This window comes from Oncorhynchus clarkii, chromosome 3 (assembly GCF_045791955.1).
Source record: "Oncorhynchus clarkii lewisi isolate Uvic-CL-2024 chromosome 3, UVic_Ocla_1.0, whole genome shotgun sequence".
NCBI lineage: Eukaryota > Metazoa > Chordata > Actinopteri > Salmoniformes > Salmonidae > Oncorhynchus > Oncorhynchus clarkii.
In genome coordinates, this window is record NC_092149.1 from 15,346,938 (window position 1) to 15,360,062 (window position 13,125).

The following is a 13,125-nucleotide window of genomic DNA, read 5'->3' on the forward strand; positions in this document are numbered from 1 at the left end:
TCTACCTCCTCTATTCTCTCTCTACCTCTACCTCTACCTCCTCTATTCTCTCTCTCATTCTATCTCTCTCTACCTCTTTCTCTGTCTGTCTCTCTCTCTTTCTATGTCTCTCTCTCTCTCTATCTCTTTCTCTGTCTGTCTCTCTCTTTCTATCTCTCTCTCTCTACCTCTTTCTCTGTCTGCCTCTTTCTATCTCTCTCTCTACCTCTTTCTCTGTCTCTGTCTGCCTCTTTCTATCTCTCTCTCTCTCTCTACCTCTTTCTCTGTCTACATCTCTCTCTCTACCTCTTTCTCTGTCTGCCTCTCTTTCTATCTCTCTCTCTCTACCTCTTTCTCTGTCTGTCTCTCTTTCTATCTCTCTCTCTCTACCTCTTTCTCTGCCTACGTCTCTCTCTCTCTACCTCTTTCTCTGTCTGCCTCTCTTTCTATCTCTCTCTCTCTACCTCTTTCTCTGCCTACGTCTCACTCTCTACCTCTTTCTCTGTCTGCCTCTCTTTCTATCTCTCTCTACCTCTTTCTCTGTCTGCCTCTCTTTCTATCTTTCTCTCTACCTCTTTCTCTGTCTGCCTCTCTTTCTATCTCTCTCTCTCTACCTCTTTCTCTGTCTGCCTCTCTTTCTATCTCTCTCTCTCTACCTCTTTCTCTGTCTGCCTCTCTTTCTATCTCTCTCTCTCTACCTCTTTCTCTGTCTACGTCACTCTCTTTCTATCTCTCTTTCTCTACCTCTTTCTCTGCCTACGTCTCTCTCTCTCTACCTCTTTCTCTGTCTGCCTCTCTTTCTATCTCTCTCTCTCTCTACCTCTGTCTGCCTCTCTTTCTATCTCTCTCTCTCTACCTCTTTCTCTGCCTACGTCTCTCTCTCTACCTCTTTCTCTGTCTGCCTCTCTTTCTATCTCTCTCTCTCTACCTCTTTCTCTGTCTGCCTCTCTTTCTATCTCTCCCTCTCTACCTCTTTCTCTGTCTGCCTCTCTTTCTATCTCTCTCTCTCTACCTCTTTCTCTGTCTGCCTCTCTTTCTATCTCTCCCTCTCTACCTCTTTCTCTGTCTGCCTCTCTTTCTATCTCTCTCTCTCTACCTCTTTCTCTGTCTACGTCACTCTCTTTCTATCTCTCTTTCTCTACCTCTCTCTGTCTACGTCAGTCTCTTTCTATCTCTCTCTCTCTACCTCTTTCTCTGTCTGCCTCTCTTTCTATCTCTCTCTCTCTACCTCTTTCTCTGTCTATGTCACTCTCTTTCTATCTCTCTTTCTCTACCTCTTTCTCTGCCTACGTCTCTCTCTCTGTACCTCTTTCTCTGTCTGCCTCTCTTTCTGTCTCTTTCTCTCTCTACCTCTGTCTGCCTCTCTTTCTATCTCTCTCTCTCTACCTCTTTCTCTGCCTACGTCTCTCTCTCTCTACCTCTTTCTCTGTCTGCCTCTCTTTCTATCTCTCTCTCTCTACCTCTTTCTCTGTCTACGTCACTCTCTTTCTATCTCTCTTTCTCTACCTCTTTCTCTGTCTATGTCACTCTCTTTCTATCTCTCTCTACCTCTTTCTCTGTCTGCCTCTCTTTCTATCTCTCTCTCTCTACCTCTTTCTCTGCCTACGTCTCTCTCTCTACCTCTTTCTCTGTCTGCCTCTCTTTCTATCTCTCTCTCTCTACCTCTTTCTCTGTCTGCCTCTCTTTCTATCTCTCTCTCTCTACCTCTTTCTCTGTCTACGTCACTCTCTTTCTATCTCTCTGTCTCTCTACCTCTTTCTCTGTCTGCCTCTCTTTCTATCTCTCTCTACCTCTTTCTCTGTCTGCCTCTCTTTCTATCTCTCTCTACCTCTTTCACAGTCTGCCTCTCTTTTTATCTCTCTCTCTCTACCTCTTTCTCAGCCTACGTCTCTCTCTCTCTCTTAATATTCCGCTTTCTTGAGCCTCTCTTCAAACCTAGAACTGTCAGTAAATCCCACAGGAGTTATCTATCTCTGTCTTCCTCTCCATGTCTCTAAATCCTCCTCCTCTCTTCATAATGACTCTCCTCACAACACTCAGGGGTTCAATATTTCAACCTTTGTCTCTCCATCCATCTTTTTGTATTCAACTTTCTCTATAGTTTATCTTTCTATCCCTTTTTCAATTCAATTCTAGGGGCTTTATTGGCATGGGAAACATATATATTACACTGCCAAACCATGTGAAATAGATACAAACTGAACAGTAAACAGTACACTCAAAAAAGTTCCAAAAGAATAAAGACATTTCAAATGTCATATTATGTCTATATACAATGTTTTAACAATGTGCAAATAGTTATAGTACAAATTGGGAAAATAAATAAACATAAATATAGGTTGTGTTTACAGTTGTGTTTGTTCTTCACTGGTTGCCCTTTTCTTGTGGCAACAGGTCACAAATAGTGCTGCTGTGATGGCACACTGTGGAATTTCACCCAGTAGTTACGGGAGTTTATCAAAATTGGATTTGTTTTCGAATTCTTTGTGGATCTGTGTAATCTGAGGGAAATACGTGTCACTAATATGGTCGTACATTTGGCAGGAGGTTAGGAAGTGCAGCTCAGTTCCACCTCATTTTGTGGGCAGTGTGCACATAGCGTGACTTCTCTTGAGAGCCAGGTCTGCCTACGGCAGCCTTTCTCACGTGTCAGTTTTTCACCCACTCCCTCATCACTATACGTATACTGTATACAGTATATATCTCCTCATCTCTCCCTCATTCTCAGAGATAGACCTTGAGCATTCTGGAACAGACAAGAGTGTCATAACATTCATGACCCTCCCACCCTGGGGTCCCGCCCCCTTGTCTCATATTCAAATCTATGCCATCATTAGCCTGTCACTTATCAGTCTGTGGCCGTGCCAGCCAATGGCTGAGTGGGCAGTGAGGTGTCAGAATGTGCTCTGGGGTCAGAGGCCAGGCTCATTAGCCAAATGAGATTCATATCAACCAGCAGAGCAGCTGTCACACGCTGAGGGGAACACGGACCAAACGTGACATGCTTTACTGTACACCTGAGGGAGAGAGAAGGAGAGAGGGAGAGAGATAATTAATGTGTGGATGTGTGTGCCCGTGTGTGTGGAAGGAGTTAGATTTTTCTCTCAGTCCTTTATTTCACGTGTATATATGTGTTCTATGTGTAATAATCTCTCTCTCTCTCAGGGTGGGAAGAAAGGGGAGAACTTTGACAAGTTCTTCACAGCGGCTCCGTCCGTGCTGACACCCTCTGACCCTGACGTTCTGGCGGCCATTGACCAGGAAGACTTCCTGGGCTTCTCCTTCATTAACCCTGAGCTCGCCCCCCCGACCCTCACTGCCATCTGAGGGGGGCAGCTCTGTCTCTCTCCACCCACACTTTTTTGAAGGGCACGACTCTATTTCGCTCTGCTCTCCGCTCTTTCGGAGGGGGCAGCTCTCTGTATTTTTATCCTCTCCTCTTGGTCTGAAGGGAGCAGCTCTGTCCCTCTCTATCCTCTCTGTCTGAGGGGGGGGGGGGGGGGGGGGCTCCCCACACATTCCCCTCACCGCCTAACAGTCATTTTCTAAAGAAAATAAGTTACAAACAGAGAATAGCACACAATTTAAACACAAACAATCAGTATACACAACCTACAGATAACTCTCCCTCTGTGCTATACTCTAGAGCCTGAGTTCATGGCTTATTTTTCAGAGGAAAATCTGTGTGATACGGGGATGAATGGGCAGATTAGCGGTAAAAGTCAAATAACACATTTAGTTGATGCAATGCATACAAAACAACATTACTGTTATTTAAAGATGATGCAGTTAATTGCAAACAGATACTGTAAGATGACACTGAATCTGACTTAAATCTGTAGTGATGTTAAGGTAAATGTATTTTATGACATGGTATCATGCTATTGTAGTATCAATATCAGATCTATTACATAGAAATACAGCTAGAGCTGTCTATATGCCACATTTATCATCTATTACTTATTAAATTAATTACCTCTGATATTATGTAAAGCAGTATTTCTTGTGTCATGTAATGTCATATTGTGTTCTATTACATTGTTCTATTATATTATTACCCAAAAATTGCTCCTTGTTTTGTGTTTCCAATTGAACTTCAATCCATTGATGATATAATTGTGATATATAGCTAGAAACCTAGAAGATGGGTAAGAAATCAAATCAATCATTATATATTACTGCTTGAAGAAAAGTTGCTCCTAATCAGTGATCTGGGATCAAATTCCCCTACCTACCCCCAGTCCTAACTATAACCGTTAGACGAGGTGAGGTGAATGGTAACCATTCATGAAAATGAAACCATCTAACCCTGTGTTCTGAGGTTAAGGGTTATTTTAATTAACTATATGATTACTTACTCTCCCATCTCCATCAACAAATAAAATATTTTCCACCAGATATGAGGACTACCAAGTCAACCATCTGATTGATGTTTCCATACTGCACAGCTATGCCCTGTCAGTCTTACACGTTGTCATCTCTCAATCTATTCCTAGATCAGTTGCTATATTTCTTCATTTTCTTGCTGATTTGACACTTTGACCTGGACCCAAATTGAATGTGAAAGCTCAGGTCCAACTGAGCTAACTGACCCGGGTTGGCACTACATCAGACACGTGACCTGAGACTACCCAGGATATCTGAGATGAGGAGAGGACGGTCTTATAAGGACATTTTGGCTGAGGTCCACCAACCAGTGACAGAGTAAATACATCTCATAAGGTTTTGTTCCATTTCTTGCTGAGACTAGCTGAATGTCTGAGATAAAGGAGGAGAAGACAGTTTTAATATGCGATGTGGACCTCAGTGGCCATTTTGGCTGAGGTTCACCAACCAGTGACAGTGACAGGGAGTAACATAGGAAATATCTCAGAAGGAAACGTAGTAAGGAGTTAGGAGTTAGGTAGCATGGTTAGGACATTTTGAGTAGAGTTGGGATTCAGTGAGCTACAATGCTTCATGTTAAGCCCCAACTAATAATATGCTTATATGCTAGCATATAACAAATCAAATCCAATTTTATTGGTCACATACACATGGTTAGCAGATGTTAATGCGAGTGTAATGAAATGCTTGTGCTTCTAGTTCCGACAATGCAGTAATAACCAACAAGTAATCTAACAATGTCACAACAACTACCTTTTACACACAAGTGTAAAGGAATGAATAAGAATATGTACATATAAATATATGGATGAGCGATGACCGAACGGCATAGGCAAGATGCAGTAGATGGTATAGAGTACAGTATATAAATATGAGATGAGTAATGTAGGGTATGTAAACATCATATAAGGTGGCATAGTTTAAAGTGACTAGTGATACATTTATTACATCCATTTTTTAATTATTAAAGTTGTTATCTTATATTAACATTGTTATCTTATATGAGATAGCATGTAATATTGTTACAACTTTTGTAGATTTTAATTTACGTAAGTAGTTTAGTTTTATTTAAATGAGATTAGATCAAGTCCTCATTCTTAGTTGTCACATTCCCTGTACGGGTCTATACTCTAGTGTACTGTACTACATTGTAAGGTACTATATTGTACTGTACTGTAAAGTCATTTGCTGTGTAAGGACATTGATCCACCACTGATAAGGTTAAAATGTGGGACAGGTCAATACATGGAAACATAATCATGACGTATTCTTGTTCTGTTGTTAAAATATACTTGACCTGGAGAGTGTTGCCAGGCAAAGTTCTGGACTGTTTTATATTACATCTAGGATCCCCATTATGGTCTGTTACACTGGAATTAGTCTAAGTTATTAGTGAGGAAAAAACAGTCAAATATGTGTATACTTATGAAAACATAGTCATGTGAACTATTGTAATCCTGGTGAAATTATACACAGAGTCCTTCTTGCCCTTTGTGCTGTTGTCTGTGCCCAATAATGTTTGTACCATGTTATGTGCTGCTATCATGTTGTGCTGCTACCATGTTGTTGTCATGTGGTGTTGCTACCATGCTGTGTTGTCATGTGTTGCTACCATGTTGTTGTCATGTGGTGTTGCTACCATGCTGTGTTGTCATGTGTTGCTACCATGTTGTTGTCATGTAGTGTTGCTACCATGCTGTGTTGTCATGTGTTGCTACCATGTTGTTGTCATGTGGTGTTGCTACCATGCTGTGTTGTCATGTGTTGCTACCATGTTGTTGTCATGTGGTGTTGCTACCATGCTGTGTTGTCATGTGTTGCTACCATGTTGTTGTCATGTGGTGTTGCTACCATGCTGTGTTGTCATGTGTTGCTACCATGTTGTTGTCATGTGGTGTTGCTACCATGCTGTGTTGTCATGTGTTGCTGCCATGCTATGTTGTTATCTTAGGCCTCTCTTTATGTTGTGTTTACATTTGTATACCATCACATACTGTATCTCTATTAGGGAATACTTTGGAACAGATCTCCACATTTAAAATCCCTTGGAGATGACTTGCTGGTGTTTTTAGTATTTTATGTCCACAATAAGATAATGAACTTGGGGGACAAATAAAATCACCTGCAGGACAAATTCAGAGCTGTTACTGTCGGCTACTTTAAAGGGTCAACCAGGTTTGCGTGGTCATCATCACCCAAGGTCAGTTTGGGTTCAGGGTCAAACAGAAAGGGATTTGTGTAGATAGATAGATAGATAGATAGATAGATAGATAGATAGATAGATAGATAGATAGATAGATAGATAGATAGATAGATAGATAGATAGATAGATAGATAGATAGATAGATAGATAGATAGATAGATAGATAGATACATAGATAGATAGATAGATAGATAGATAGATAGATAGATAGATAGATAGATTACTACTGTACACATCTATTAGTTGTAGATATTAAAATCATACAAGATTTAAAGTTATGCATTTATTATTTATCTGTATATGTATTAGTTGGGTTATTTCATGTTTTGTGTATTGGGAATACATCAAAAATACTAATAAAATGAACTGGAAAGTCTGAAAAATACTTTTGTCTAATTATTATGCCTCTAAATGTCTGAATCATGAAAGTGTCAACATGTAATAGTGTGTAATTAACATACTGTCTGTACTAACATGTTCTAGTTCCACTCTTAACCAGCAATCCATCACACCCTCTTTCCCAAGCCTTTTGTCAATCTTCACACACACACACACACACACAATCACACACACACACACACACACACACACACACACACACACACACACACACACACACACACACACACACACACACACACACACACACACACACACACACACACACACACACACACACACACACACACACACACACACACAACACACACACACACACACACACACACACACACACACACACACATCCACATGTAAGGTCCTCTTAATGTACTGTGGTAGTTGTCGAACCAGCAAAACCACCATCCCCGTGTCTCAATTTCACTCCCTGTCGTCGTCCTTCCCTCGCTGCTGTCCCTCGCTGCTACCCCCCCCCCCCCCCCCCTTCACTCAACCCGGCACCATCACGATGGGAGTACTATGTCCCCATAGAGATCTGTATTATAACAATTTGACCTTCACATTAGAATCTCATCAACTTCTTTCTCTCCCTCTCAACCTCCCTCCTCTCTCTCTTCCTCTACCTGCATCCTCTGTCACTCACTCTCTCTTTTACCTCTCTGTCCATCCTCTCTCTGTCTCTGCCTCCCACCTCCTCACTAGCTCTCTCTTTCTCTGCCTCCCACCTCCTCACCTGCTCTCTCTTTCTCTGCCTCCCACCTCCTCACCTGCCCTCTCTTTCTCTGCCTCACACTTCCTCACCTACTCTCTCTGTCTCTGCCTCCCACCTCCTCAATAGCTCTCTCTTTCTCTGCCTCCCACCTCCTCACTAACTCTCTCTTTCTCTGCCTCCCACCTCCTCACTAGCTCTCTCTTTCTCTGCCTCCCACCTCCTCACTAGCTCTCTCTTTCTCTGCCTCGCACCTCCTCACTAGCTCTCTCTTTCTCTGCCTCCCACCACCTCACTAGCTCTCTCTGTCTCTGCCTCCCACCTCCTCACTAGTTCTCTCTTTCTCTGCCTCCCACCTCCTCACCTGCTCTCTCTGTCTCTGCCTCCCACCTCCTCACTAGCACTCTCTTTCTCTGCCTCCCACCTCCTCACTAGCTCTCTCTGTCTCTGCCTCCCACCTCCTCACTAGTTCTCTCTTTCTCTGCCTCACACCTCCTCACTAGCTCTCTCTTTCTCTGCCTCACACCTCCTCACTAGCTCTCTCTTTCTCTGCCTCCCACCACCTCACTAGCTCTCTCTTTTTCTGCCTCCCACCTCCTAACTAGCTCTCTCTTTCTCGGCCTCCCACCTCCTCACTAACTCTCTCTTTCTCTGCCTCCCACCTCCTCACTAGCTCTCTGTCTCTGCCTCCCACCTCCTCACTAGCTCTCTCTTTCTCTGCCTCGCACCTCCTCACTAGCTCTCTCTTTCTCTGCCTCCCACCTCCTCACTAGCTCTCTCTTTCTCTGCCTCCCACCTCCTAACTAGCTTTCTCTTTCTCTGCCTCCCACCTCCTCACTAGCTCTCTCTGTCTCTGCCTCCCACCTCCTCACTAGCTCTCTCTTTATCTGCCTCCCACCTCCTCACTAGCTCTCTCTTTCTCTGCCTCCCAACTCCTCACTAGCTCTCTCTGTCTCTGCCTCCCACCTCCTCATAAGCTCTCTCTTTCTCTGCCTCACACCTCCTCACTAGCTCTCTCTTTCTCTGCCTCCCACCTCCTCACTAGCTCTCTCTTTCTCTGCCTCCCACCTCCTCACTAGCTCTCTCTTTCTCTGCCTTTCACCTCCTCACTAGCTCTCTCTTTCTCTGCCTCCCACCACCTCACTAGCTCTCTCTGTCTCTGCCTCCCACCTCCTCACTAGCTCTCTCTTTCTCTGCCCCCCACCACCTCACTAGCTCTCTCTTTCTCTGCCCCCCACCACCTCACTAGCTCTCTCTTTCTCTGCCTCCCACCTCTTCACTAGCTCTCTCTTTCTCTGCCTCCCACCTCCTCACTAGCTCTCTCTTTCTCTGCCCCCCACCACCTCACTAGCGCTCTCTCTGCTTGGCTGCAGTGCTGAACCTCTTTCACTCTTTCTTTATCTTCCTCCTTTAATTCTTCAGAAGATAATTAGTGTCTTGTCTCCTTCACCCTGTCAAAATGACCCACTGTGTTTCACACAAGCCTTTCTGGTTTATGTTCCTATGATGATAGACTGTGTGTGTTCTAGCTGTAGTTTTATGATAGAGATGTATTTAATGTGTAATGACCACTGTTGCATCTGTGAGAATACATTTGATCTCATCATTCAAACTGACATTTCTGAATGTGTTTCTGCGTGGGTAACTTTTATATATGAAACCTATACCCACTTTGCACTTATCTTGTGTCAGTCAAACATTCAGAATTTCTGACATAACCTTCCTTCTCTCTCTCTCTCTCTCTTCTTGCCTATTTGTTCACCTCTCTCTTGTCTCTCCATCACCCCCTCTCTCTTTATTCACTCCTTTTCCTGCTCACTCTCTCATTTTCTCCCCAGCTGTTCTCTCCATCCCCCTTATCTCTCCTCTCCTTCTCCCCTCCATCCATATTGCCCCCCCCCCTCTCTCTCTCTCTCTCTCACTCGCACTCTCCCCTCATGAGGTCAGAGTGTGCAGCAGTCTATTGATATCTCTCCTAAAAATATAGGATTCCTCCACCAGCCATCTAAATATAGAACGGGGGACAGAGACCACAGGAGAAAAGGGAGGGGGTAAGACGGAGAGGAGGGAGGGAGACAGCAGGTTACAGTGGGCTATATTTCCATTCCTATCTACTGTATCTATCTAGTATCTACTGTATCTCTTTAGTATCTACTGTATCTACTGTATCTATCTAGTATCTACTGTATAAATCTAGTATCTACTGTATCTCTTTAGTATGTACTGTATCTATCTAGTATCTACTGTATCTAGTTACTATCTACTGTATATATCTAGTCTCTACTGTATCTATCTAGTATCTACTGTATCTATCTAGTATCTACTGTATCTACTGTATCTATCTAGTATCTACTGTATCTACTGTATCTAGTTACTATCTACTGTATCTATCTAGTATCTATTGTATCTATCTAGTATCTACTGTATCTCTTTAGTATCTACTGTATCTACTGTATCTTTTTTAGTATCTACTGTATCTCTTTAGTATCTAACGTATCTATCTAGTATTTACTGTATCTACTGTATCTATCAAGTATCTACTGTATCTCTTTAGTATCTACTGTATCTACTGTATCTATCTAGTATCTACTGTATCTCTTTAGTATCTACTGTATCTATCTAGTATCTTCTGTATCTACTGTATCTATCTAGTATCTACTGTATCTATCTAATATCTACTGTATCTCTTTAGTATCTACTGTATCTACTGTAGCTATCTAGTATCTACTGTATCTATCTAGTATCTACTGTATCTAGTTACTATCTACTGTATATATCTAGTCTCTACTGTATCTATCTAGTATCTACTGTATCTATCTAGTATCTACTGTATCTACTGTATCTATCTAGTATCTACTGTATCTACTGTATCTAGTTACTATCTACTGTATCTATCTAGTATCTATTGTATCTATCTAGTATCTACTGTATCTCTTTAGTATCTACTGTATCTCTTTAGTATCTAACGTATCTATCTAGTATTTACTGTATCTACTGTATCTATCAAGTATCTACTGTATCTCTTTAGTATCTACTGTATCTACTGTATCTATCTAGTATCTACTGTATCTCTTTAGTATCTACTGTATCTATCTAGTATCTTCTGTATCTACTGTATCTATCTAGTATCTACTGTATCTATCTAATATCTACTGTATCTCTTTAGTATCTACTGTATCTACTGTAGCTATCTAGTATCTACTGTATCTATCTAGTATCTACTGTATCTAGTTACTATCTACTGTATATATCTAGTCTCTACTGTATCTATCTAGTATCTACTGTATCTATCTAGTATCTACTGTATCTACTGTATCTATCTAGTATCTACTGTATCTACTGTATCTAGTTACTATCTACTGTATCTATCTAGTATCTATTGTATCTATCTAGTATCTACTGTATCTCTTTAGTATCTACTGTATCTACTGTATCTTTTTTAGTATCTACTGTATCTCTTTAGTATCTAACGTATCTATCTAGTATTTACTGTATCTACTGTATCTATCAAGTATCTACTGTATCTCTTTAGTATCTACTGTATCTACTGTATCTATCTAGTATCTACTGTATCTCTTTAGTATCTACTGTATCTATCTAGTATCTTCTGTATCTACTGTATCTATCTAGTATCTACTGTATCTATCTAATATCTACTGTATCTCTTTAGTATCTACTGTATCTACTGTAGCTATCTAGTATCTACTGTATCTATCTAGTATCTACTTTATCTACTGTATCTATCTAGTATCTACTTTATCTACTGTATCTATCTAGTATCTACTTTATCTCTTTAGTATCTACTGTATCTATCTAGTATCTACTGTATCTCGTTGTTATCTACTGTATCTATCTAGTATCTACTGTATCTCTTTAGTATCTACTGTATCTATCTAGTATCTACTGTATCTAGTTAGTATCTACTGTATCTATCTAGTATCTATTGTATCTATTTAGTATCTACTGTATCTATTGTATCTCTTTAGTATCTACTGTATCTACTGTATGTACTGTATCTAGTTAGTATCTACTGTATCCACTGTATGTACGGTATCTAGTTAGTATCTACTGTCAGCACCTCTAGATTGTAGTTACACATTCATGGTCACTGTCCACTAACAGTAGTGTGTGATAATGATGCTCTTTTTAATTTAAACACTCATAGGTAATACATTTCCACCACAATGACAGGTCACATACAGGCTGCATAAATCTCCCTGAATATACATGAATGTTATCTGACTGTACAGTATTGTTTATGTAAAACTTCTGTAATAGTCTGCATAATTGTTTATTTAACCAGGCAAGTCAGTTAAAAATAAATTCTTATTTACGATGACAGCCTACGCCGGCAAACCCGGACGACGCTGGGCCAATTGTGCACCGCCCTATGGGACTCCCAATCATGACCGGATGTGATACAGCCTAAATTCGATCCAGGGACTGTAGTGATGCCTCTTGCACTGAGATTCAGTGCCTTAGACCGCTGCCCCACTCAGGAGCCTGTTACCTCCAAACGAATGTCTCTATTTAATTTGCACCTTGTGTGTGGAATGTGTGTCTCTAGGGCATTTCAGACGGTTGTTAAGGGACCTTTTTACGGAAAAATGTGTCTGTTTTTTATGATTGTGTTTTGCTTTTCGTGTATCGTTTTGTATAATTACAGTATGTGTATTTTATTGTGCATATGAATGTGTAGTTTAATGTGTTTATTGTATTTTTATGTGTTTTATGGTTATATACAGGGCTCATCTGGAAAAGAGACGTTGGTCTCAGCTTTGACTTCCTGTCAAAATAAAGGTTAAATAAAAATTTATTATTTTTAACTTGCAGTTTGCTCCCCTGCATTTCCCTTCCTCTACATCCCCCCACCCCTCTCTCTCTCTCTCTCTCTCTCTCTCTCTCTCTCTCTCTCTCTCTCTCTCTCTCTCTCTCTGTCTCTCTCTCTGTCTCTCTCTCTCTCTCTCTCTCTCTGTCTCTCTCTCTGTCTCTCTCTCTCTCTCTCTCTCTCTCTCTCTCTCTCTGTCTCTCTCTCTCTCTCTCTCTCTCTCTCTCTCTCTCTCTCTCTGTCTCTCTCTCTGTCTCTCTCTCTCTCTCTCTCTGTCTCTCTCTCTGTCTCTCTCTCTCTCTCTCTCTCTCTCTCTCTCTCTCTCTCTCTCTCTCTCTCTCTCTCTCTCTCTCTCTCTCTCTTTCCTTGTGTGCCTTTCACACTCCCTCTCTCTTCTTCCATCCCCCACTTTAACTTGCAGTTTGCTCCCCTGCATTTCCCTTCCTCTACATCCCCCCACCCCTCTCTCTCTCTCTCTCTCTCTCTCTCTCTCTCTCTCTCTCTCTCTCTCTCTCTCTCTCTCTCTCTCTCTCTCTCTCTCTCTCTCTCTCTCTCTCTCTGTCTCTCTCTCTGTCTCTCTCTCTCTCTCTCTCTCTCTCTCTCTCTCTCTCTCTCTCTCTC

The 13,125-nt window shown here is 41.5% G+C and overlaps 1 protein-coding gene across 1 annotated transcript in view; it reads left to right on the forward strand.

Moving 5' to 3' along the window:
* Positions 1–3,961, forward strand: part of LOC139405748 (protein kinase C alpha type-like) — a 29,751-nt gene extending 25,790 nt beyond the window's left edge. Inside the window, exon 17 of the mRNA XM_071148170.1 lies at positions 3,145–3,961. Coding sequence (XP_071004271.1) covers positions 3,145–3,306 — 162 coding nt within the window. The 3' untranslated portion in view covers positions 3,307–3,961. The remainder of the gene's footprint in view (positions 1–3,144) is intronic.
* Positions 3,962–13,125: the final 9,164 nt, after the last annotated feature.